Source organism: Phacochoerus africanus, chromosome 14 (assembly GCF_016906955.1).
Source record: "Phacochoerus africanus isolate WHEZ1 chromosome 14, ROS_Pafr_v1, whole genome shotgun sequence".
NCBI classification, from domain to species: Eukaryota; Metazoa; Chordata; class Mammalia; order Artiodactyla; family Suidae; genus Phacochoerus; species Phacochoerus africanus.
The window spans coordinates 55174751-55202012 of NC_062557.1; the positions used below are offsets into that span (position 1 = coordinate 55174751).

Here is a 27262-nt window from a genome sequence, read left to right on the forward strand (position 1 = left end):
CCTCCCAGAGGTTGTGCCACTTACATCTCATCGGCTCGTCCAGGAGCAGCACATTCAGTAGCGTGGCCTTATCAAACTTCGGTCACGGCCAGTCTGGGCGGTCTAAAAAAATGAAAAGGTGTAACAGTGTGGTTTTAATTTTTCATTGATGTTATCCTTGAGGTTCATAATTTTCGGATACCTGAGGGTCGTCTTAACCTTTTCTGTGAACAATCTGTTCCCATCTTTTGCTCATTTTCCACTCAGTTATTGGTCGTTTCCTTATAAATTTAGAAGAGCTCTCTATATATCGGAAAAATTAGCTAATCACCTGTGATTGAACTACAGATGTGTTTTACAAATGAATTACGAATGTGCTGTCATTTGTTTTTCGTTGTGCTGAATCTCCCCCATGCAGACATTTTACTGTGACTGTTCGTAAGTTAAATTTATTCGTATTTTCTTTTCGGAAGTTTGGGTTTTATGTTAAACTTTAAGGCAGCATAATTCCATCTACCCTTCACCCAGTTTCCCCCAATGGTAACATCCTCCAAAACAGTGGTGCCGTATTACAAACAGGAACTTGACGTTGGTATAACCTGCTGCTCTCATTCAGATCTTATCAGTTTTGCATGTGCTCAGTGTGTGGATGTGGATGCGTGTGCATGTGTGGATGTGGTCGTATGCTTTGTTGTCCACCACCACGTAGATCTCACATCCTGGCTTTTGTAACCACACTCACCTCCTTCCCACCTTTGCTCCCCCATAGTGCCTTGCAATCATTAATCCGTTCTCCATTGCTATCATTTTGTTATTTCAAAGATGTTACATCAATGGAATAATGCAGTAAACTTTTAAGAGTGACTTTTAATTTTATTATTATTATTAATTATGATTATTATTACTATCATTATTATTTTGGTCATGCCTATGGCATGTGGAAGCTCCTGGGCCAGGGACTGAACCTGCACCACAGCAGCAACCTGGGTCACTGCAGTGACAACACCCGATCCTTAACTGCGCCACAAATGAGTTCTGAGAGTGTCTTTTTAGGCTCAGTATAATTCCTTTGACACGCATCCAACCTGTTGCTATCAGTAATTAGCTCCTTTTAATTGCTGACCAGTACTTCATGATATGGATGTACCATCACTTAGCTGTTTATCACTGAAGAACTTTTTTTTTTTTTTAATTTGGGGCTCTTAGAAGTTAGCTGCTGTGAACATTCATGTATAGGTGTTTGTGTGGACACACATTCTTGTTTCTCTGGGAAAAATGCCTAAGAGTGCATGTGTTAGGTCATTTGTAATCAGATATGTACTTTTTTTTTAAAAGAGAAACTGCTAAACTTTTCCAGAGTGGCCGTACCGTTTTACTTCCCACCAGCCATGTATGAGTGACCCAGAGTCTCTGCATCCTCATTAGCATTTAGTGTTGTTATTTTTCTTGATTTACCTGATAGGAATACAGTGATATCTCATTGTGGCTTTAATTTGTATTTCCCCAATGGCTAATGATGCTGTGTTTATTTGCCTTCTATAGATTCTCTTCAGTGAAGTGCTTGTTCATGTATTTTGCCCATTTTTGAATTGGATTTTTTTGCTTTTTCAGTTGAGTTTTGAGTTTCTGTATTCTAGATACCATTCCTTTGTCAGGCATGTGCTTTGGAAACATTTTCTTCCAGTTTTTAGCTTGTCATTTAACTTTTTTTAGCAGTGGGCTTCACAGAGCAGAAGTTAATTTTTATGAGACCCAACTGATTTTTTTTTTTAATTTAGAAAAAAAAATCAAGAAATGTGACTCATATACTACCCCAATCTGATAGTTGAAGAATGTGCATTCCTTTTTTTTTTTTTTTTTGCTTTTTAGGGCTGCACTCATGGCATATGGAAGTTCCCAGGCTAGGAGTCAAACTGGAGCTGCAGCTGCTGGCCTACACCACAGCCACAGCAATGCAGGATCTGAGCCGCATCTATGACCTACACCACAGCTCACTGCAATGCTGGATCCCCAACCCACTGAGCGAAGCCAGGGATCGAACCCAAAACTTCATGGTTCCTAGTCGGATTCGTTTCCACTGTGCCATGACGGGAACTCCCAGAATGTACATTCTTAACCCATCTGTAGGAGAGTGTCAGTAGAAATTGAGAGCTGCAAATGCCAGGACTGGAAATTCCTTTCCATTTTACAGATTAAAGATACCGTACTTGCCTTCACTTTTAGTTCAAGGACCTCTTCATGACCCCACAGTGGATGACTTTGTGTGTGTATCAGACAGCAGGATATAGTCTCTCCCAGTACAATTCTTCTGGTTGTTTCTGCCATTTAGAAGATAAGAAACTTCCCCAGTTCCCCAAGCCAATGGCATCTTTCCTTCCTCATCTATCATTTTCAACCTGCTTTTTTTTTTTTTTTTTTGGAGCACTTACTGTTATCAAAGTGGACAGAGGTGTGGGAGGGATGGACTAGGAGACACACTACTATATATAAAGTAGATAAGCAACATGGACCTACTGTATAGCATGGGGAACTAAACTCATTTTTAATAACCTGCAATGGAACAGAATCTATCATCTATCTATCTGTCTGAATCAATGCTGGGCAAGTAAAACTAACACAACATTGTAAATCAGTAATACTTTAATAGAAAATATGTATAGATAAAAAACAGCTCTTAACATTTCAGTTAAAGTTACTTCTGCTGTGATATGATAAGCGTATACTCTGAAGGCTGACCTATCCCAGTCTCAGCGACTATGGGTACAGGAAGGGACCATGTATCATGACCCACAAACTGAGCCATGAAATGGCTTTTGGTTGTGTGTTGAGACAAGAGCCTTTATTGAAGAGAGACTCTTCAGTGGCATCAGGATGGGCTTGGACCATTCGTGCTCACTAGAGCCCCCGCCTATGCTCTGGAGGAAGCCGCTCCTGAGAGTGGAGCTCTCCACCCGCAACCCTGCTCCCACCCCACGCATCCTGCCCACTGGGCACATCCCCAAAGGAAGCTAGGCAGGTGGCAGCGTCCTGGTAAGCCACCTCAGCCGAGTTCTCCATGATCATGGCAGCTCTGCAGGAACCTTGTTACCAAGCGGGATGTGCCCTCTCTCCTGGTCCTGTAGTGCCACCGGGAGACTTCGAGGCTTTGAGAGTGATCCTACAGAGCAGGGTCACCCAGGCTCAGGACCCTTAGCCTGGGAGGAGGCCACAAGGACTGAGCGGTCCTAAATGCCTGTCCTGGAGAAGGTGCCAGGACAGTGACTCTGGGGCAGCAAGCCAGAGGTCCTGGTACCTCTCCTTCCAGGAAGAGGACAACTCTGAGGGTGGCAGTGGGCATGCCCAGCCCACCGTGGAACTGCACCACAGTTGGTGGCCCAGGAAACACCACAGCAGGTCAGCCACTGCCTCTCCCCACTTTGTGGATAAAGAGGGCAGTCCGTGGCTGGGAGGCAGTCCCGTTTCCCCCAAGGAGCCCACAGCACACTCTGGGCACGATCCCGTCTCCGGACGCCCTGCAAGTGCTTGATGCTGGTGGCTGAAATTCAGGGTCTCTTCCTTCTTGGCTGGGCTGGAACCCAGGCCCTCACGGCTGCGTTGGTCTCCTCCCCTCTTTGCAGAGGCTTCCTTCCTCCCTGCGTCTTTGCTCCATCCTCCATCTGGCCCCCGGCCGAGGCTGGCCAGCTCTCACCCTCTGCAGGGTGGGCACCTCACCACCCTCCCAGCTGGCCTCATGTTGGATTTTAGCCCAAAGTATAAGTGTCCGTGAGTCCATACTGATGTAAGTAAATGACTGACTAAATAAACACATGGAAGGAAAACGACAGATCTCTTGTACAGAATTCCTGGTAATTCACACACGTGCGAGCTCTCCACAGAGGCAGAGGATGTCCCACGGTCCTTGCTCGTGACTCGCGTTTAGAGACTTCCTTCCGGAGGGGAGAGGGTGAGGAGAGAGAGAGAGGAGTGACTTCCTGGTGGAGAAATCTGACAGACCTCCCTCCGCGGGGTTACCAAGGTCGCCGTGACTGGGGTTAGATCACATTGATGGCAGTGTCTTTCCTGCGGCGAGGAGGGCCCTCACCTCAGTGGTCTTACCACCCCCTCCAAAGCCATGACGCCGGTCTAACCATGAGAAGAGATCATCAGACTGACCCCAGCAGGAGGACATTCTGCAACACACCTGCCCCCTACGCCTCAAGTCTGTCAAGGTCATGAGAAACAAGGGGCGCCTGAGATAGTGTCCCATCCAGACAGAGGCTGAGGAGACCCGATGACAAAAAAGAAGACGATATCCCGGATGGGATCCTGGAACAGAAAAAAAGGACACGAGGGGAAAGCTGAAGAAATCAGAAGAGTGCACGGACTTCAGGTACTAATAACGTATCTTTATCACGGCTTGGAACCACCACCGCCCACCACAGTATGAACCTGGGTCCGGGCTGAAGAGGAAATCCTCGCAGTTGCCAGCCCCAGCCCGGAAGCGTCACCACGACCTCCGCAGTCACGACTGCACTGTAAACCGTTACAGCGGTTGCAAGCTGTGGCGTTTAAATTTAATGTGGGTCTGAATGCCTGTAATTTCAGGTAGTCTCCTTTGGAAGTGAAAGCAGTATTTTCAGCATTCTGACGTGTGTGTTCTAGGCTTGTTGACAGAGTGGCATGATGGAGCCTGGGAAGGAAAGAAGCAAATTTGGGGAAGGATCCACAGAGTTGACATATGTATAATTCAAAATTAAACAGTCCTCGTAAACCCGTGTATCCCCTGCTGCATCCTACAAAGCGTGTTTTCCTTTCCTCGTAATGTTGAATTAATAAAGTTATTTTCATTTCATTATGTCTGGCTTTAAGGGGACTGTCTAATAAATTCAGTCCTTATCAGTTAGAAGCCGCCTTCTGTTTCACAGTTTGGCTCCTGCGCGGCCTTTTGTGTCCTAATCACAATCACAATTTCTAAATGAAGTGAGGAAAGGAGTCTCTGTTCTCAAACCCATTTGGCGCCGGAGCGGATCAGAATCAAGCCAGGGCTGCCACCTCTTAATTTGCTGTGTTAACCAATTAAAAGGTGTTACCCGTTGGGAATAGAGCGGAGCCCTGCCCTCTGGGTCCTCACTCTGGCCTTTTGCGTCCGGGTCCTTGTTTCATCTGCTAGCCGGGGTTATCCTGGTCCCAGATTCCAAAATCAGCCAGAGCTCCACTTAGGTCAGAGCCCTTCTCTGTTGGAGGGAAAATGTGGAACCCGTGTGTCCTTTACTCCTAGGGGGCTGTCATTGGAGCTGGTCACGCAGAGCTGATTTCAGAAACCTCTTAGAACAGTTGTACTTCAAGGGCAGCTGTCCACAAAGGGCTCTGCCCTCGGCGATGTTCATACACCAAAGGGAGAGAAGGGTCCAGACAGAGGGAGGCACGAATAGAGAATCACCGTAGTTCAAAGACCCAGATAATTGACCGAATAAACTGGGTACCTGCCACGCTGCTTCTGTTCCCTGTGCATCTGTACACAAAGCTAGTGAGGAATTCTGTAAGACCTAACTATCATTAGAGGACAAGAGTAGGCTTTGAAAACAGCATGTCCCTTGCTGCCAGACCTGCTTGGGTTTGACTCTTGATCCAGCCCTTATGTTTTCGTGTAACTGAGAGATGTGGCAGCGTAAGAGAAATGGACACTGTTGTTGAACATTTGAGTTTCCGATAACTTTATCCTTCAGTGTCTCATTGGATCCTCCCAAGCCTGTGTTGCATGAAGGGCCACAATTACCTTCTCTCTTTTACAGCAAAAGAAACTGTGCCCCGGGAGGTCACATGCAAGTCACCCAGATAGGGAAAAGTAACCTGAGGGCTGGATGGTTCGGGTTTTCATCTTTTACTAATGTTTTTAGTTTTGCTTCTGGGACCCGAATTCATTTGATTGTCTGATGAAGTGTCTTCTAAAAACAGCACACGTGTACACACACACACAGACACATGCTTTTGCTATAATTTTAAGAGGTTCTCCCTCACCCCCAGGTTGAGACCACTATCCTACACTGTGTAATCTCTGAAAAGATGATAGACCAAAAAAAAAAAAAAATCAGGAAATTCTGAGATAGGACAATAAGCAATTTGAAGAGGAGAATCAAGTCCAAATTCCTCAGTTCTTTGCCAAATTTCTTTTCTTCCCCTCAAATACATGATGTTTCAGAGGGAATGGCAGATCCTGAAATTAAATGTGCTAAAAAACTCCCTGGGGAGGGGAATATATGCAAAAATGGGAACATACTGATAGAAAATAAAAATGTGAGAAGAGATCGAAATAAAAATAATGGTCAATTAGACATGTTCAATCATGAACATTGTGCAGCCAGCATGTTTGTGAGGTCTGTTGCTGGGAGGGTCTGTGATGGACGTGCTATGTAGGAAGTTGAGCATGGTCAACCACATGGGCTATGGGAGTCAAGTGGGCCTGGCTTTGGGTACGCTTGGGCTGGCGGGATTCATCCCATATCAGATGCATCTCTAGCTAGTTCTCCCTGTAAGCCCCTGAGAAGCCATGCTTCAGAGTCATTTATCTGCTCATGCTGCAAGCTTGTAAGCCACTTCTCGGCCTGTGTCCCAGTCTCCGTGACTAGACCCTAGCATCCTGCCCTGCCTGTCACTTCTCATGGATGTCCTTATTCGCAACTGCTGGTTGGACCTTGACCTATCACCTTTCCTGTCCTGAGGTCTCTTGGGTCTGCTGGGTCTAACTCACTGTGCTGCCTCGACCTCCTTCTCTGGTGTAACCTCTCTGGGCCAGCTGCCTTGTTCTAAGTGAATCCTCTGCTGCACTCTTCACCTGCGATTTCACTGACTTTGTGCCCCTTCTGAAAGGCCTGAGCAAAACTCCAGCACTGTGTGTCTCAGGAGTATCCGGGGACCAGTTTGTCTCTTTGATCTGGACTGTCTACAGCCCAGTAGCTGCCTCTGTCACCACGCCAGTACCACCATGACCTTGTCCTTCAGCCCCTGGCAACTCCTCTCGAAGGATTTGGAGGAAGTTCTTCTCCAAGCCCAAGGGTGGGCTTCTGGGAGATGGAGTGGGAACTGGGAGCTGGGAAACGAGGATAAATGGACAGGCATCATCAGGGGCTGAGCTACGAATTGAAAAATAAATTAGACAACCAGACCCTCAAGCAAAGGTCAAGAAATCGTTCTCAGGCTCTCTGGCCAAGTGTCTCCAGAAATTCCCTTGCTAAGCATCTCGGGGCTAGCCTTCCCTCCTTTAACTGCTACCTGGCCCCTGCAAGCCCTACCTTTGCACTGGTTATGTCTGCAGATGGGGTTAGTCCCATGTCTTGATCAAGACAGAGGACGTCAGAACGCACCTCTGTCCACTGCAGTAATTCCAGGATCGAGTAATTAATTTTGAAAACTGATGGACGTTAACAACAAAATTGGTCCTTTCAGCCCGTTACCTCACTTATTTTAACGATGGCATTCGTCTGTGCAGTGATTCACCCTCTCCTTGGCACTCAACCAACAGATGGCCCTTCCAGATAGCGTTTACATCCTGACATGGAATCAAGAATTGCTGTTTATTCATTTGGCTGTATTAATGACCAATTTGTGCCTAGTCGATTGGATTAGATCAGTGGGTTAGATCCAATTAGTTAACTCAGTTTTGTTTTTGTTTTTTTCTTTAAAGGAAAAAGAAAAGCCACACCAGCCATTTTTAGTGGGTTTTTTTTCTTTTTTCTTAATCACATAATACCTATTCTACTGAAAATACCACTGTCTATGGCATGTTTCATTTCCCAGAAGTCAGAGGGAGAATTCAAGGTGACCCACACGACAACAGGCACAAAAGGCATGATCTAAAGGTAGAACGCAGAAGCATGAGAAACAGGTGGTACTGCTCTAGAACACAGGTTGATCCAAACCCGATGCCAAAAAAATATCACATCTATGTTTAATGCGCTCTTAACAGGGCTCCGAGTTTTATAGGGACATATCTTTTTGTAGGTTAATTCATGGTGGTTTTGAATAAAATAGCAATACATCGCAACCAGAGAGAAAATGGAATAGTGATGCAAAGACTGTGCATATGAATACCTGGGAGTGGCTGCTTGATGATGCTCTTTGGCGTTTGTTTGGCAAACTCTTCATTATCACTTTTCTTGGGAAGTGTTAACCCCACCGCGTATTTCTTCTAGCTGTAAATGAAAGACGTCTTTCAGTAAAAAGCACATAATGACCAGTGACACTGGTGTCCCTCACAGTCTCAGCTCCTTCCTTTCATAAATGTTTCAGTTTGGGGCAATAAAACTGCATAATTGGAACAGAATTCTAAAACCATGTCTGCACAAAGTAATAGAACGATGCTTGAACCACTCTGACTGTCGCCTCTCACTGAGCTATTAGGCAAATAGGATGTGTTTCTTGTACTAATCCAACTCCAGTTAGTCTCTGTTGACTCTCTGGAGCTTTGCGTGTGGAAGGGCTTTCTGAGCCTAGGCCTGGTCTCAGCAGGTTCCATAATTGATTAGTGATGTCTGCTTTAGGTGAAGGCGCAGAGAACCCTGTTGCAGCCTGCTCCGCCACCAGGAGTGACTGGATGCAGTGCTGTGTTGAGAAATCACATTCCATAGATCCAGCTCGAAGTGTCCTTTGAAAACGGTTCAGTACAAGTGTACCCGGGAAACGCACAACTCAAATGAGCTCCTTTGGGACCCAACATGTGTTTGGGGATTGAATGGGCTTTATCTGAGCCCAAAGGGGGAAAAACCCCAAATGATTGTCCATCATTTGGTGCTATAGTCTGACCTTTTTTCTTCAGACAGTCTCCATGGCCAGACCAATTCTAACAGTAGGAATCTACATCTTGGCCTTAGGAGTATAAAAGTGCACGCGCACTCATCTGTCTTTGCTAATAAAGTTGCAGCAAAAGAGAAAACCACATGTGATCACTCGAGATGATCCCAGTAGGAAAGCAGCGCCTTTGGGAGAGACGTTTCTCAAGAAGCTGTTAAGATGTTGAGCTCATACGTGGCCCACACGTCAGACTCTTCAGGTGTGTTTGCAGACTGTGTCTTGGGCTGCTCTGAATCTGCTAAGGCATCTTCCTGGGAGTGTAACTCACGACCTGGGTCTTGTGCCCCTGGAAGCTGCAGGACACTCAGGGGAAAAACATCTCTGAAGGTTTCTCCAAGCTTGTTACTTTTTCCTCTCATCTCTGGTGTTGTCATCAGCTCCAGCTGCCATGACAAAATATCAAACACTGGAATTTACTTCTCCCAGTTCTGGAAAGTGGAGATCCAAGATCCAGGCGCCAGCAGAGTTGGTGGTCTGCTGAGGGCTCTGTCCTTGGGTTGCAGATTACTGCCAGCCTGCTGTGTCCTCACATGGCAGAGAGAGTTCCAGTCTCCTCCTCTTCTTGTAGGTGTACTCACTCCATCACGGGGGCTGCATGCTCATGACCTCATCTAAACTGAACTATTTCCCGAAGGCTCCACCTCCACATACCGTTACAGTGGTGGGGAGTGCAACCACACTAGAGCTTCAACATGTGAATTTGTAGGGGGGACGCCAACATTTGATGGATAACATGGTACATGGTAGATGGAAGGTAGTCCTATGAGGCCCTAAGTAGGATTCCACATTTCAAGTCAGAAAGCGCAATGTATTTGTTTGTATTTTGGACTCCCACAGAGTGGGTGCTCATCGAATATTTGTTGAAGGGCTAATCAGTAGAATACAAGCTAAAGAATTAATAGATGAATGCAGAGATAAGTTAATCCCAGGCCAAGCTAGCCATAGGGATAATCTGAGGTCGTTCTTGCCCTCACTTGTCTGGCCAACTAGAGATCCACTTAGAAGAAGATACCTAGAGGATAGGAATTCTTGCAAATTCTGAAATGCCGCAGTTCTAGAATTCTAATTGTGCATGAGGCACACTTGCTTATCTGCATCTCTGGGTGGGGAGTGCCAGGGGAAGATGACCCCTTTCCTGTGATTCCCATTTGGAATCTGTCTTCTTTCACTAGAGCAATTGCTTTCTGTCTTGAAAAGGGTATGGAAAAGAGTACTCACTTCCAGGACGACCTAACCTAAACTAACACCTCTCTAATAAAAGACAGTGGCGGACACAGTCTCTCTTCCTTTCTTCTTCATTCACACACACGTTTCCATCCTGTTTCATGCAGAGCACATCACACGTCCACGGAGCAGGTGTGTGGGTTGAAATGTGCCTCCCCGCCCCCATCTCCCAAATTCACATGCTGAAGAAATGCCACCTTACTTGGAGACCGGTATTTACAGAGGAAGTAAAAGTAAAACGAAGTCATTAGGGTGGGTCCTAATCCAGTATGACTGGTGTCTTTAGAAAATGCGAGAAATTCGGAGGCCAACACGGACGCAAGGAGAACATCCCATGTACACGACAGTAGCCATCTATAAGCCCAGGAGAGGCACGTAGACAAGATCCTTCCCTCACGGCCTCAGAAGGAACCAACCCCACCAACACGCTGATTTCAGACGTCCAGCTTCTAGAACTGTGAGACGATTTCTGTTCTGGAGGCCACCCAGTTTGCAGAACTTTGTTACGGCAGCTCTAGCGAATGAATACAGCAGCTCATGAAAAGTCGCTTTGGGCATCTAGTGGCCAGAAGTGGCCCCTAATATGTTTCTGTTTAGAGGCTGTGCTGTGATATGTGGTTCGCCTTAGCTGTCTGTTGTGTTGTAATGAAGCTTTATAGCACTTAGCAGCTTCAAATACCTAAAACACCAATCTGTTACGTCTCAGGATTTTCTGGGACTCAGATGGATGGTTCTTCTTCTGGTTTCCCTTGAGCCCAATCCCATGCTGTGTTCCAGTAGGGGTCCAGTTGGGAAACAAATGCCAACAGTGGCATCTTGTCTTCCAGGGTCTCTCTCCACACAGTGGCCTCGCTCCTCACCATTGGTATTATAGGCAGTGCATGCTTCTCGCACAGCAGCTAGATCTCAAGAATGCAAAGGAATTTTACGTCTTCTTTTCCAATTTGGATACCTTTCATTTATTTTGTTTGTCTGATTGCTGTGGCTAGGACTTCTAATACTATGCTGAATAAACGTGTTGGTCTATGCAGATGACACGATACTATATGTATCCACACAAAAACTACTCAAACCTATCAAGGAATTCAGCAAAGTAGCAGGATACAAGATTAACATTCAGAAATCAGTTGCATTTCTGTATAGTAACAATGAAGTATTAGACAAGGAATATAAAAAGGTAATACCTTTTAAAATCATACCCCCCCAAAATTAAATACCTGGGAATAAACCTGACTAAAGAGATGAAAGACTTACGTGCAGAGAACTGTAAAATATTAATCAAGGAAATTAAAGAGGATGCAAAGAAATGGAAAGATATTCCATGCTCCTGGATTGGAAGAATTAATATTGTTAAAATTGTCATACTACCCAAAGCAGTCTACAGATTCAGTGCAGTCCTACACATTCAATGGATGCTACATGAATGCATCTACAGATTCAGTGCAATGCTACATGTACATGGTGGGGCACTACTTTTATTAACTGGGGGGCTCTCTTCACTGTTGTCACTTACAGGCTGACAAAGCCACACCCACCTAGAGCACTGATGATCACCACTCCGGGAGAAAACAAGAGCCCTACCATGTCTTGAGGTGGTGATTGGATGCTCTGGTTCAGAAATAACATGCACCATTTTTGCTCACAGTTTTTGACCAGTAAGTCTGGGTTACTGCCCCTTCCTACTGAGAAATGATCCAGGGATCGCAATTCTCCCATCAAACTGAATACCACTTTCAACTAATGACTGGTTTCTGCCCTTCCCCACCACCTCCTCACCCCCACAAGTTCATAACATCCACAGGGCCAACACTAAAAAAAAAAGTAGAGAAATTAGCACTAGGTTTAAGAGCAAGAATGTTTTTCCAGTGTCTGCCTACAGTTCCCTCACTTCATATTGGTCAGAACTGGATCACAAGTCCATTCTTAACTAACCAGAAGGGGATGGGATTATCACGGTTGGCTCATCCCAACTGTGGTTTGTCTTTAGAGCCAAGGATTGAGTCACTCTTCCCTGAGCCTACGAGCTGTCTGAAGTTGGTATAGGGGCTGAAAAAGATGATGCTTTGCTGGCACCTGTTAATAAGCCATGTTGGGAAAGACCTTTCCATGTTGTCAACAATTCAGGTACCGAAAGGAGGAGAAGGTATATGAGGGAGTGTTGGTAGGCAGCCAGTCTGGTCTGCTGCTACTTGAAGGTCAAGTGGAGAGGGCTGAGGTATCGCTAAGATGTGTATGTACTGCAATTAGGATGGAACAGATAATCCTAAGATCCTGCTCAGCTCTGAGATCCATGCTTTTCTGTGAGTGTTTTGAAGCCACTGCCATCTAGGAGCATAGGGGTTCAGAATGCAGGGTGGTCTGAGGAACCCAAGACAGCTTCCCTTATTCAGTGCCATTGATCAAATCTGGTTAGAGTCCCATGTGAAAAAAGGCATGTTTCTACTCATTGCTTGAAGCTCCCAGATACAGAATAGGTGATTGGGGGATAATACAGGGGAGAGGAAAGTTCAGAGAAGAGGAGAGGAAGGGATTGGCTTTAAAATTGTACAGAGTATGAAAGTGAGGGATGTGTTCTTAGGATTCCCAAATGAATACGCCTACGTTATGGTTCCCAAATGTATATCCTTTTCTTATCTGCTTCCCTGAGCTCGAAACCCTTGTGCGAACAGCTCCGCTTAGAGCCCTTTACGGCACCTGAACATGACCATCACCAGTGCCGTCCTGAACATGCCCTTTGTCCACCAATTACCAGTAACTTTCATCATCTTTTACCCAGATTGTCAGGCTTCCTTACAGCTCTTCTCCCACCCAGAGTTCCTTACTCCAGTTGACTTAGAGATCCAGCCAACACATAAATCTGACGGTCTTCCCTTGAAGTAAAACCCACCAATTAGTCCCCCACCAACTGCAGAATAAATTCGAGTTCTCTGGCAGGGGATACAACACCCTTTTGCCAGCTTTATTTGGAAGACTCCCTCCAAGTTTATGCTCAGCTGCTGGATCTCCTGCTCATACACCCTCACTACTTCCTGTCTTCCGGGTTTGGTTAAAGATGCTCCCTCTGCTGGGAGTGTCGCCCTCCTGTTTGCTGTGTTAACTCTCAGTTCTTCTTCAAGAGTCCGGTCCTTCTTCTTACCTCATCTAGAAATCTGCCTTTGAACTCACCTTTCCCCTCCAGGGCTAGGCTAGGTGCCTGTCTTCTGGGTCCCCTCAGAGACTGAGCCCACCTTTATCATAGGACATAACTGGTTTATAAGCCCCCTCTCCTTGAGGAAAGGGGCTGTCTTATTCATCTTTTATCTTAGCACCTAACACAGTCCCAGGTGAAAGAGTAGGCACCGAATAAATAAAAGTTTGCTGAGCAGAATCCTTAAGAAGAGGGTGGCAGCTGAGTAGCGAGAATGGGGGAGGGGAGTGGGAGAGTGCAGAGGAAGAGGGAGGGGGTGGAGAGACAGCAGGTGGGGAGCTACCAGGGGACAAGGTGCCTTGGAATCTGGGCTTCAGCTCCCATTTAACCATCCCGGATTCTAAGAAGAGGGACCCCGCCTCTCCTGCATGGGGGATCCTTGATTGGGGTCACACATGGCACCGAATGGACAGCCGTGGGGTCCATCTCTGCTGCCCACACTCTTGACAGCCTGTGTCTCTGCCTTCAGCCTAAGCACCTGGGCTCTTGTTCCCAAAGCCAGGACTGTAGGTAGAATTTTGGACACTGCTTTTTGTTCTCATTTTTCTCCCTCCTCCCCCCACCCCCTCAGGTCAAAGATGATGATTATAACTCGCCCTTGGGTGGCCTCATGGCTTTGAAAGTTAGACCCAGGCCTCCTTTCCACAGACCCAACCAGCAGCCATGCAGGAAGGCCCCCTTCTCTGCCTGCGCTTTGCCCCCTCCCCATCCCCCGGCATAGAGCAGAGGGATTTCAAAGCTGATTCTCAGAGGCCGAGACAGCTTTTCTAACTCTGCCCCAACGCTCTGAGAATAGTCCCCGAAAGAGAAAACGAGGTGCGCTCGGGCCCTGGAGCTGCCTCTGTGCACGCAGGAGGCTGGGTGGGGAGCAGAGCGCCCAAGAGGAGGAGAGCCTTGGCCCAGTAACCTCAGACGAGCCACTTGAACCCTGGGCTCAGTTTAGAAACCTGTAGCAATGGGTCTGACCGCTTCCCTCGGCTGCGAGCGTCGCCACTAGGGAGAGGCAAAGGCTCGCAGACACCCCAACTCCCGCTCGGGACGCGTACCGCCCAGGACTGGGGTGGCGTGAGGTGGGAGCGGCCGCGAGGGCTGGACCAGGCTAGGGCACAAGGGGTCTGGCCCCGCCGTGGGCCGGCTCCAGAAGGGACGCTCCCGCCCTGTTCCCGGGCCCCCTTCGCCTTGTTGATGAACCGGTGTCCTGGGCTCTGGTGACGCGGAGCTTGGAGCGCCGCGAGGGGGGAGCAGCCTGGAGGAGCCCCCCCTCCCCCGGGCGCCCGGGCGTGGAGACGTGGGCGGCGGTGAGCGGCTGCCCCCCTCCACGCCCCTCCCCTGCCGTCCCCCGCCGTCCCCGGCCGTCCCCTCCCCGCGCGGCGCTCCGGCGTGTGCGGGTGTGTGAGTGCGTGTGTCTCCCTCGCTCCTCTCGCACACGCTCCGGCACTAGTGCAGGCGGCCAGCCGGCAGCTCCCCGCTCGCCCGTTCGCTCCGGCCGCTGCGCTCCCGCCTCGCCGCCGCGCCGCCGCCTCTGCAGTCGCAGCCGGGCATGGTGAGTGAGTGAGGTCGGGCGCCGCGCGCTCCTCGGCTCGCCGCCCGACCCCAGCCGCGGCCCGCTCCGTCCCGGGGAGCTGGCAGCGGCGGGGGCGCGCCGAGGGGGCCGGCGGCCGGGAATCCGGCGCCCGTGCGCCCCGGAACCGTGGGGCCCCGTCTCGGGCGCCGGCTCTGCGCCCCGCCCGGCCCCAAGCCCCGCTCTTCGAGGGCTGCGCGCTCCCTCCCCGCCCGCCGCTCGCCTCCCGCCTCCCGCCGCGGGATTGCCCGTCGCCCCACCCCGTGACCGGCTCCCCGTCTTGTCCCGCAGGACCCGCCCGGACGGGACCACGCCGCCGCCGCCGCCCGGAGCCGCGCTTCAGGTCCCGCCTGAGCCGAGCCGCGCGCGGGGCCGCCGCCGCCGCCGCCGGCGGGGGATGGGGCTGCCCGGGAGGCGCGCCGAGCCCGCAGGGGGAGCGCGAAGCCGGCGCGTAGCCTGAGCCCCAGCCGCCCGCGCCGGGCTGGTCCGTGCACACCGCGCGCCGCTGCCGCCGCCGCCGCCGCCCGCGCCCCGATGGCGCCATCGCCCCGGCGCCGCTGACCGCCCCGTGCCGCCAGCCCGGCCCGCGCGGCCCCCTCGGAGCCCGGCCGGCCCGGGGAGCGGCCTGCCGCGGAAGCCTCCCCGCGCCCTCCCGCCCGGCCCCGCCATGGCGCTGCGGCGCCTCCTGCTGCTGCTGCTGCCGCTGCTCTCGCTCCAGACCCTGGACCTGCTACCCGGTGCCCAGGGCGCCCGCGGCCGCGCCGCCAACCGGACCCTAAGCGCCGCGGCCGTCGGGGGCCGGCGGCCCGGGGGCGCCCTGGCCCGGGGTGGCCGTGAGCTGAACGGCACCGTCCGGGCGCCCGGCGGCCCGGAGGCGGGGAGCCGGCGGGGGCAGCCCGCGGCGGCGGTGGCGGCGGCCAACGCGGCCGTCACCTACGAGACATGCTGGGGCTACTACGACGTGAGCGGCCAATACGACAAGGAGTTCGAGTGCAACAACAGCGAGAGCGGCTACCTGTACTGCTGCGGCACCTGCTACTACCGCTTCTGCTGCAAGAAGCGCCACGAGAAGCTGGACCAGCGCCAGTGCACCAACTACCAGAGCCCGGTGTGGGTGCAGACGCCCAGCACCAAGGTGGTGTCGCCGGGGCCCGAGAACAAGTACGACCCGGAGAAGGACAAGACCAACTTCACCGTCTACATCACCTGCGGGGTGATCGCCTTCGTCATCGTGGCCGGCGTCTTCGCCAAGGTCTCCTACGACAAGGCCCACCGCCCTCCGCGGGAGATGAACATCCACAGGTGAGCGCGGCCGCCCGGGGCCCGCCCCCAGCCTCCCGGCGGCCTCTTCCTTTGCTTCCCCGTCCGCTTCGCTCTTGGCGTGACCCCATCTCTCATGCCTCTAAGTCCACTTCTCCCCTGCCTCTTTGACAGGCAATACATCAGAGCCTTCTGTGCCCTCTTTTCCATTTCTTTAGAACCGGGAACGCAGGCTTTGGTGGGTAGTGGGATTTGCAAGGCAGTGTGGGGATGGGCGGGGAACTGTACAAATCCTGTGATTCTGGGTGGGGGTCCAGGGTGCGGTTTTCCGGGCATGTGGGCACTTGGGTGTAGGTTCTTATTGCATTTGGTTTTCTGAGTCAAACCAGAGAGTCGTCTTTAATATAGGAAATGGAATGATGTTGGAATCTTACTGAAGAGAGTGTGAACTGGCTGTTCCCCGGTGTTGGAGATGGGGGGTCATAGGGAAAGGATGCCTCCGGGGGTAGGAAGGAAAGGATGGAGAGTTATCTGCTCCATCCTGACCAAGGGCAGATGGTGGCTCTTCAGGGCATCCCGCAGAGTGGGATGCTTATCTTTCCTGCGGAGACTGGAGGGCTTGTTCTTTTAAACCCTGTAGGCAGAACTCTCTGACTTAACACTTCTTGCTGTGTTCAACCCAGTGGGCTTCTTTCACTGCTTGCCTTAGGGAGGCAGTGAGGGCTGCCTCCTACCAAAACTTCTGCCGAGAGCTCAAAACATGGTTCCTCCCTGACTGCCCCCCCCCCACCCCGCCATTCTCAGCTCCCAGCCCGGCGCCCCTGGCAGGGGGTGGGGGGGTGGGGGGCGTCCCCAGTCCGGGGAAGAGGAATGCAGCCTCTTTACAACTCTGGAAACGATGCACTCAGGGGTGCAAACTGAATTCTTCTTTCAGTCCCCTCATGCTGATGAATGGCTGGACAGGGTTCAACAGAGTCTTTCAAGGAACACACCCGCCCCAGGACGTGCCTCCATTTCTGGCACATGGTGTGAGCACGGCCCTAGTAACGGGGACCCCCCCTCTCCCAGGTCCTCACCCTGAGCCGTACAGCCTTAGCTCGTCTCTGCACTCTGCTTGTTATCCTTTCAGCCTGAAAACCTTCTTCCCTGGCTGCTGTGGACATTAATCCCCTGTATCCTGATGAAGAGAGAGAGAGGCAGATAGAAATTTCTGGGCAAGATTCCCCACCCCCACCCCCCGATACGGTGGGTGTTGAGAAAAAATGACACTCTGGCAGATTTTGAGTCAAATCCACAAAGTGTGGGTACTTTACTATTGACCACCTTGGGTGTTGGAATTGGGTGCTTCCAGAAGGAGATGGGGTTGTCATCCCCCCTCCTTAAGCCTTAGTACCATTGGCTCCATCCCACCCCTGTCTTAGCTCTCAGGGGCTAAGTCTGTGGCTGGCGGGTCCTGGGAACCGATGGAGGAATGGTGGCAAATGGTTTGTGGTCAGTCCTGGCTCTCAAAAGCAGTGGGAAGGTGGAATGGAGAGGAACAGAAAGATGAGGCACGCCCTGCTTTGGGCTTTGTCTGGCTCAGAATTCTCTCTGGGCTCACCTTGGAGAGCAGAGAAGTAACTGCCTGTGGGCAGCACCATCCTGAAGCAGATACCTCTGCTCCTTCCCCTCTGCCTTCGCCTCCAGGTGGTCCGCCTTCACCTGATCCTGGAGCTGTGGCCTCACACCTTCCATTCTGGCCGTGACCTCCTGGCGGTTGATCCCCCTGAACCTTTCTTTGGGTTTCTCTCTTCCCCGGCCATTCTCTGCACTCTTGGGGAGACCTGCCCCCTGCCCTGCCTGCCACTGTCTTCTGAGTTTTTTCATCGTTACTTGGGAGGACGCTGATGGCCATTGGCCTGTGTTCTATGGGCCGTGACCTTGGAGATGTCACGGTACCCCCAGCCAACCTCAAACTAGCACGACCCACGTGTGTATGGGTGTGCTGCTTGATGGTGATGCCGTGGAGGCGGTTTCTTGCTGAGGTTGGGAAAGAGAGATAGCCACGGGAAGGGCAGTGAATTTCAGCCCTCAGACCATTATGCAAAGATGGGATGTTTCTCCCTCAAATTCACCTCCTGATTTTATTCAGTTCACAGCACCTCTTCCAACAGCTGCAGTCTTGCCTGATCAGTGCTTTGGAAACCATCATACTGAGGCTTGTTAGGTAGGGGACAAAGCCTGTCTCTGTGTTTGGAGGGGTGGGGGAGGGAACAGAGCACAAGCCATCCATCTAGGACACCTCCTGAGTGACCTTGGGCAGGTCAGGGAAACTTACTTTTCAGTTCTGGATAACTCAGGCACAGTGAGTTCCCAGGTGTGCTGGGGTAAGTTGGCACATTGCAGGAGCTGCCCACCGACCCCCAGGTGGGTGTGGTACCATCTCGCTCCCACTTTGCTTACGCCTCGGAGGTGGCTGCTGGCTGTGCGGGGAGTTTGGGGCGTAGACTGTCTTACTGGGGACCTGGGCGAGGGAAGAGGAGAGAGCGATGGAGAGAGAGATGCAGATTCACGCCATAGGGAGGTCTTCCTTGGGGAAGGCAGGGGAGAAGAAGGAAGGGGGACTCTTCAGAGGTCAGCGGAAGAGGTGGGATGTGTGCCCGGTTATTCCTTGACACCATCCTGCAAAGGCATTTCCTTTCTGAACAAGCAAAGGTTATTGTACTTATTCCAGGGGCCGATCCTCTGTGAAGACGGAGGGCTGAGTGGGAGGGAGCTCTGCCTCCCCGAGAGCCATGCTCTCGGGAGCCTTAGAAGGGCGGAAGGAGGATGCTGCCCCAGGATGAGCCGTCTGCCTCCTCCAGGTCCCTCAGGTGTCTGGGCTGGCCCCCTCAGCCTGCCCTGGCACACCCCTCAGGCGGGGCTTCCTCTCGCCTCTCCAGCCCCTGCAGGGGGAGCAGATTTAGTCTGTTTCAGAAGTGATGAGACCTTTCCAGTCTGTTGCTGCCGTGACGACGCGTCCGTGGAGGAAACCCTTAGCTCTCCGGTGATTCCAATGCCAGAGCATGCGGGCAGCTGGACCCCAGGGTGGGGGAAAGGGGTGGCCAGAGGGACCAAAGGCAGAGCCTGGCTCTGGACCTGGGGAGCTCTGGACGTCGGGCAGGTCCCTCTTTCCCACGCGGAACCCCGCTTCCCGCCAGGATCTCCGCCTCACCTGGCCCTTCTTTTCACCTGCGCGGGCTGAGGCGGGCGGCTGCTGAATTGTGTCATGCTTCCTTCCCGGGGCTCTTTGCTCAGCGAAGGGCTGCCCGGGCCTCCCAGGGCAGGGCCTCTGCCAGGGACACGGACCCAGACGTGGGCTCTCTGTCGACATTCGGTTCCGAACCTGCCACCTCACATCCAAACCTGTTCCTTCCTTCTCACCCTGGGTTGATTCATTAGTGCCTTGGAGATGAGAATCAGAGAGGACCTGTGTGGCTTTCTTTCTTTCCTCTTTCTTTTTTTAAATGGCTAATTAACAGATGGGTCAGGCAGCTATTAGGATGCTCTAGATGCAGTTGGTGAGGCCGGAGATGCCCAGGGTCCTTTCACTGCCTGCACAGGGATGAAGGGATGGGAGAATCTGGGGGCGGGATGGGGGCGGCGAAGTACTTAGGCCCGTGGGAAGCAAAGCCTGAGCGGACGTTGGAGAAAAGGAAGAGTCTTAGGAGGCGAGGCGACCCAGCAACCATCCAGAGGGGCCTTCATCTTTGCACTCCTCTGCTTATTTCCAGAAACATCAAGGGAACACTTTGTTCTGCCTTTTCTCCCTCCAGAAATTAATTACAAACCCAGAGAGCTCTGTTTTCGTCCTCACAGACCACAGAACTGCAGTAGCAGGACCACTTTGCCGGCTGATTTACTGAGTTCTCTTCGCAGGTTCCTGGGCAATGAATTGTCAAATCACGCCAAACACTCCATTTTTGAAACACCATGGGCTCCCTGTAATGAATTGATCTAAATAGAGTCAACTTGGTTTTGTTTTTTTTGTTTTTTTGTTTTTTTTTTTTACTTCAAATATAGCCGTTGTTGGAAGGAAAGGAAAAAATCATCTTGCCTTGGACTAAAGGTCTTAGCCTTGCATGTTTTCTGGAAAAAAAAATGCACGAAGGGAAAGCAGTGAGGTTGTAGAATTTAAGAAGGCCTGTGGAGGGAGGGGTCAGGGAAGGACACCAGGAAGTCGGAAAGAAGCAAAAATAGGAAAGGGAGGAAGGTATTCGGGGGGAGGTGGGTGGCATCGCCCAGATCCCGAGCTTGGTTTCTTCCTGAGCCCTGTGGCTACAGGCGCCTGTGTTCACTCAACAGAGGAGCCCTGCCCACCTGCTGTGGGCAAGGAAGCTTTCCACCTATACAGCGTAAGCCTAGCGAGTGTACGTTACCTTTGACCCACGAGGCCAAGCAGAGCTCACTCTTGATTTAATGCATCAGCCCCTGGAAAACCCCTGCCCTGGGATAGTTCTCCCTGGAATGTCGCTTGCGATCTTCTGGCCTGTCCCATCACATCCCGACCCCAGGAGGCATGAGGTCCGTCCCTTTCCCCTGCCCACAGCCCTGTCCCACGCCCAGAGCATACTCCCTGGTGGGGGGGCGGGGGGGATCTACTATAAGATTCTAAGAGTTTAGTCACAACGTCCAGGCCCTTGCGACACAGGAGGAGAAAAAGCCCAGGCCGTTGTTTTTAAGCTGTTTTAACGAGAGATCAGAGTAGCATGCAGTCAGGTCAGATGGGTTGTCCAGGAAGCAGGGGTTAGGACAGCTGAGAAGGTGAGCTGAGTGGAAGAGGTGAGTGCCCCAGCCCCAGACGGACGCCCTGGGATGCGGAGGAGGAAGGGGCTGCGTGAGAAGAAGCCTCAGTCCCCCAGGTCCCGGGCCTGCAGGGTGGCCACGGCATCTTCACTCCCTGGCTCCTTCCCCTTGGTCCGTGAGGGTCCCCACTGCGGGTTGGGACTAGCACCCGGCTCCTGGCCGCTGGACGTCACCACTCACCTTCTCTGCCACCCCCTCCCCCCCAACCTCAAAATCCTGCACAATCTCTCTTTGAGATGGGGGTGAATTCAAGTGCAATTTGTCTTACAATTCTAGCTCCATCCCTTGACACTGTGTATCCCGTGGAGCTTCAGTGCTGCGGTGTGAACACCCCAGCATATAGGACGTCTCAGATTGGTGATGGCGGAGGGAGCTCTGACGGGCTTTTTGAGGGCCTGGGTTAAATTCATCTTAAAAATACCTTTTGGAGTTCCCCAGTGGCCTGGCAGTTAAGGATCCCGCCTTGTCACTGCTGTGGTGCGGGTTCAGTCCCTGGCCCGGGAACGTCCGCCCGTAGCATGAAACCCCCACAAACTTCCCCGCTGTGAAATTGCCCCTCTTTTCTCCGTCTTAGGAAACACCTACCCGTGACTTTTCCCTAAGTCACGTTTAGGAGCCCACATTGCCAGCACCTTCCTTCCTGGATGTTGCAGACCAGGAAGAGGGCTTGGGGGAAGGTTTACCAGCGACCCCTCGGAGGGTCTCAGCCCCTTGGCCTTGAGCAGGCTTATTCCACACCCATCAGGCAGACTGCTGACTTGCCTTTTTTTTTAATCTCTAGAAGAAAAGGCAGGGTGGTACTTTTATTATTTTGTCGTATTATAGAACCGTAGAATTTTTATTCCGGACAAGTTATTTAACTGATTTTGTCGGCCAAGCAGCTGAGGCCCAAGGAGGCCAGACGACAGTGCCAAGGGTCCCCAGGGACAGGGGTGCGACTGACCTTGGACCAGAAGCCCGGGTGCTGGTGTCCTGGGCCACAGTTCCGCTCAGCCTCGTCTTCTCATCCTGTGGAAATCTATTCTGTTTTACTGGATGTACGTGTTTCGTCGTCATCACCAAATAACTCTCAGACATTTAGTGATGTGAAGGACAGCCTTCTCCCTTCTCTTGCTTCCCACTCAGTTTGCCCCTCCTCCGAAATGATTTCCACCGATGTGCCCTGCTCCTGGGTGGTTTCTCCGCATGCCTCTGTGAAGGGCTACACCCTGATCCAAGGGTATTGTTATTATTATTATTATCCTTTAGTAAGAGCTGAGTAATGCTGCTCATTTGAAGAAGCAAACTACAGCACAAGCCAAAGAGTTCTGAACCAGGGCCATGGGTCACGGGATACAACTATGGGCACAAATTTGTAATGAAAAATAGGGGCTGTGAGTGCTTTCTCTCCATCCCGGAGATGGTGGGGACACTGCAGCTGTCCAGGCTGATGGATTTCAGCTTTGCCAGAGACCAGAGCCTCCAGCCATTCCAAGGCTCCGAGTGGGGGTAGTGTCAGGTTTGTCCTGCAGGATGGCTCCCTGCACGTAAGGCAGCTCTGTGACCCACAGAAGCAGTTCACGGGCACCCCCTCTGCCCTTTGTCAGCTCTGGGCTGAGCAACCACAAGACGAGCGGTCCAGAGAAGCTTTGGGAAGGGCGGCTGATGAAACTGGAAATGCGGGTCCCCTCATTATGGGGACTTAATCTCTGTGGGATGCGGCGTGGGGCTTTTGCCTACGTCGTGCCCCCTTCCTACTTGGAAAGAACCAGGACGTGCTTAACCCAACCGTCTAAGCAGTCACCTTGAGAGGCCACGCACTGATTCTTCCCCAGAAAATGTGGCCACAGTTCTTCTTTTGGAAGTGCCTTCAGAGCCTGTGCGCGTCGCCTTGACTTTCCGTAATGGCAGCATATTTTTATCCTCCTAGGGTAGGTTTGATTCTTGCAAGCAGCGATGACATGGTGCTGAGGCTGATGAATGAAATAGGTGCTTGGCTGGCAATTCATCAGAAGTGAAGAGTGCCTCCAGTAAGGAGACTGCTGTCTGTCCCAAAGGCAGGGGCCCAAAGCAGGCATCTCACCACTGAAAGGCAGCCCAGCATCAGAGCCCGGTGCTCCGTGGTGACCACTGGAAAGGGGCTCTTCCCCACATGGAAGGATAATTTCTGGCCTTCAGAATATCAGCGTCATGCTCTATCAGTGTGTCCGGGCAGACGGAGATGCTGGGAGAGAGGCAGAAAGAAAGGGATTCATTATGGAGTAAAGGGCTCAGTAACTGCCCAGAAAGAGTTTAAGAAACACCCACCTTTCTGCACAAGAGAGTAGACAGGTAGCTCAACAGTGACTCCTGATTTGATTCCGAGGGTAAAGGACCCGGATTTCTTTGGGGTGCTTGTGGCCAGGCGTGGGGTCCCACCGGGGAGCGCTCTGTGCCCTGCCCTTCCTCCTCTCCACCTGACCGCCATCACCCCTGCAGTTTGGCCTTCAGTTGAGGTCACCACCTGGGCCAGGCAGCCAACCGATGAGGCAGTGTTTACGGGCACGGAAAGAGGGGGCTTCCCGCCGGCACTGCTGGCAGATTCATAATGTGTGTTTACTGCACCTCCTCAGACCCCCCCCCCCCGAAAGTGCATTCATCCCACGGGGTTGGTCACGGACATGGAGCGAGGATGAGGCAGGCCGAGTTTAAGGGCAGCTGACAAGGGGCCAGCAGGTGCAGCAGTTGTGGCCAGTTCTTGTTCGTCTCGGTGCTAAGGAAGCTGCGGGCTGTGCTGCTGCGGTGGGGACAGGATTTCTTCTTCCCGGTCAGGAGTTAGTGGGTGGTGAGGGGTGCGGCACTGCTTCTCCTGCGTGGGCTGGGGCAGAGCCTGTAACCCCACTGGCCCCCTAAAAGTGGCTCTTGAACACTCTGGGAGAAGTCAGTCTTGCTCTGCGGCTGGGCAGCCCCCTCCCTCTGCTCAGGTGTCAGGTCCTTGGAGTTGACACGATGCCCTCACCCATCACTCCAGAGAGCTGGCGCTGAGGGAGGACCTGAGCCCTCAGTCGGATGAGTACCCAAGGTCACACGGATGAAGCAGGGCTGGCTCTGTAGCCCGCATCCTGCATCATCTCCTTGCATTCTTCCACCACCCTGAGTCTGGTACCCACTTAACAGATGACAGAATCAACTCAGAGAGGCCTAGTAACTTGCCCAAGGTCACACAGCTAATCTGTTGTTGGTCTCCATCTTCTTTGGGGGTCAACAGGGCAGGCGGCTCCTCTCACCTTCCTGAACGTAGACAGGTCGGTGATCCTCTGACTACTCGAGAAAGCAAAGACCCGCCTGCCCGGGCCCTCGGACGTGTTGTCACCGTTAGGGACACTGAAGGGAGAATGAATGACCTACAGACCAGGGTACCTCGGAGCCGGGCTGTGGCCTCGCTGGCCTTGCATGCGGGGCACAAAGGCGCTCAGGGTGGCGAAAGGGCTCTTCTTCAAGAATGGCCGTCTTGGTTGAGGCTAGTGAGGCCATACAGAGAGAGCATAAAGAGTAAAAGCAAACGAAACACTCGGATTTTCATCGGAAAACAAACAAACAAACAGAACATCCCCAATCTTTCCAGTATTGAAAGGACCCCAGGGCAATTCTGTAGGAGTCTGAGCTCCTGAGAGTAATGGGGTGCTAGAGAATTGAAGTGATTTGGGGGCGAAAGGATGGACCTCGGGCCAGCCCCGTTTTTAATGGCCAAGACGCACAGCTCACCAACTGTTCCATTTATCACAGCTCCCCTCCCCGCCCCATTTCTAACGTGAGCGCGGCACGCGCCAGACCCAGAATTGGGGCCAGCTCACTCTAGCTTCCCTGCTCTGCTTTTCCCTCCTTGCTTCTCCAAGCCCTGCTTTCTCATCCCTCAGTCTTTCTCTGTATTTCTCTGCTTAAGCCCAAGAAAGGGAAGGAGCCCCGGGTTTTGCTCTCAGGTCCTAGCCATCCCGGCCCTTGGTGGTGGTGGTCGTGGCCACACCCCCGGTCCATGGCAGGGCTCGCACTTGCTGGTCTGCGGCTCCTGTGCAGGGGTCCCTGGCCATCTGGTTGAGGCGGGTGTGGGAACGTAGGAGTCCTGAGCACTGTTTTCAGCCCATGCCCTGGTCAGGGGGCAGGGTCACTTCCTTGCCCAGAGCCCCCTGTCCGCATCTCGAGACCCGAGGAAGCTGAGTTCCAGTGGGGCTCTGGGTGGCTACGAGCTTGGCCCCGTTCCCAGCGTTTGGGAGAGAAGCCGATGCTTTCTGCAGGCTTCACAAACACTGTTGTTCTTCCTGGCTCTTTTGGCATTTGGTCTCGCGTACTGTTCCCATTAGCTCCAGAATTAAAGTCTCATTACTTAGGACATCTGTCCTCTGGACATAGTCTGGGTTCCTTTAGCCAAAAGTCCTCTTCTGGGAAGGATGCTTCCCACCAGATGCTCCTCTCTTCCCTCTCCCTTCCATCCGGCTACTTCAGCGAGGAGGGATTTGAACCCTGAGAGGGCATGCCGGGGCCAGGAGGAGTGCCCCCTCCCCGGGGCGGGGGGGTGGGGGTGGGTGGGGTTCTGGGAATACGGACCCTGGCCAGCATCCCTGGGGTCAGGCAGGGAGGTGGTTGGGTCGAACCCCACGAGAGCAGAGAAGTTGTTACCTGGAGCTTTGCTCCCCAGGTCCTGGGCTCAGCCTCAGATCCCATCCACAGGGATAGCTGGCCTCTGTCACCCTGAAGTCTGGGCTGCTGTGCCTGAGGGTGGCCTCGTGGTAACCCATCCCCCAAAATGACAGGGCAGGAGGCCCTGCCCAAGCGCCAAGGTTACTCCAGAACTTGGGGAAGCGTCTGGATTCCAGCCTCCCTCTCAGGATCCTTCCTGACTTTTTCCTGCATCCTGAGAAATTTGCCGGAACTTTCCCAGGAATGCTCTCCCGGAGGAGTCTCAGAGTGCTCTTCATGCTGTGGGAAATCACACAGCTTTTCCCACCTGAGACCCTCAGCAGCCAGCTTCCGACCCACCTCTGTGCCGGCGCCTCCCCCACCCCGAGCATTTGCAAAAAGCACCCAGCCTTTAGCAGAGGATCTGTCGCTTCTCTCTTTTAAGTCACATCATTAAAATGTTTCTTCTTATTCCTTTGTCCACTGGTATCTCTTTCGCCATCTGTTCTTCTTTTGATTCCTCTTCTGTGAAGATTTTTTTTTTCCTTTCCTCGCTCCCTCCAGTTCTCCTTCTTGAACTTGTCCTGCTGTAACTTCATTAGACAGCACTGATTCAGACTCCGCTAATTCAAAATTTATCCACATTGGACCTCAGCGAAGTTGCTTTTCTTTTCTCTGTCTGATAAAAAGCTGTGATGAACAGATTAATAGCTCAGACAAGACTGCAGAGATCGTGCAAGGCGCATAGGCCTGGCAGAAAGACAGACGTTTTTGTTTTTAGCCAGGCTCTTCCATAGACAATCGGCATGCTAACTACACATCATTCTTATGTATTCAATAAAGTCGCTCTCCAAAGATCAGTTTTTTTTAGGCTGAGTTTGTCATCCTGCAGTGGTCCAGGAAGCAGTAAAAATGCATTTCCTTTAGAGTGCTTTATACTTTCCATGTCTGTTTCATTGATTGGGATTAGCCTGCCCCCATTTCTGCTGAATTGGTGACACTTGACTGTAGGCTGCTTCGAATTCCCTGTTTAACTTCCTCTGGGGGTTCCCACTCAGTTCCCCTTCTTCGTGTTTCCTGTGAACTTCCCTGAGTTTTTAGAATCCCGAAACTCTGTCGCTCTCGGCTTTGAGAACTCTGTGACCCCAGAGCCCCCCCTCCCCCTCTTGCCACCGGATGACCAGTTGGGCACAGGAGGTTGGGAACCTGGAGGTGGACCAAGGATGGCTGGCCTGTCCCTGGGCAATAAGAGGACAGAGACCTCTGTTTTCCTCCCTCTGTTCTTTCTCTCCTGCCTGTTCCACCCTGTTTGGTGTGACAGCATCACACCCACTGTAGGATGTGACAGGAAGTACATAGATGCACCCCTTCCAGAGAAGGACACTGACCTCCCTCCCTTTGCCTGCTGACGTGGCTCACGAAGGACCCCCAGTGAAGCCACCCTTTGTGTGTGAGTGTGTGTGTGTGTGTGTGTGTGTGTGTGTGTGTGTGTGTGTGTGTGTGTAGGGCCACACCCAAGGCATATGGAAGTTCCCGGGCTAGGGGTTGAATTGGAGCTGCAGCTGCCAGCCTATGCCACAGTCACAGCAACACGGGATCCGAGCCACATCTTCGACCTACCCTGGATCCTTAACCCACCGATCGGGGCCAGGCCCTGCATCTGCATCCTTGTGGATGCTCGTTGGATTTGCTTCCTCTGAGCCATAACAGGAACTCTGAAGCCCCCCTTTTCTAACCGTCGGAGGTCGTCGTCATCCGTCTTTCCCTGC

General features: G+C 52.1%; 1 protein-coding gene across 1 annotated transcript in view; it reads left to right on the plus strand.

The window, feature by feature from the left end:
- The first annotated feature begins 15444 nt into the window (after nucleotides 1-15444).
- Nucleotides 15445-27262, plus strand: part of LOC125113908 (protein shisa-6-like) — a 130698-nt gene continuing 118880 nt past the window's right edge. The window contains exon 1 of the mRNA XM_047756830.1: nucleotides 15445-16079. Within this exon, the coding sequence (XP_047612786.1) occupies nucleotides 15445-16079 (635 nt within the window). The remainder of the gene's footprint in view (nucleotides 16080-27262) is intronic.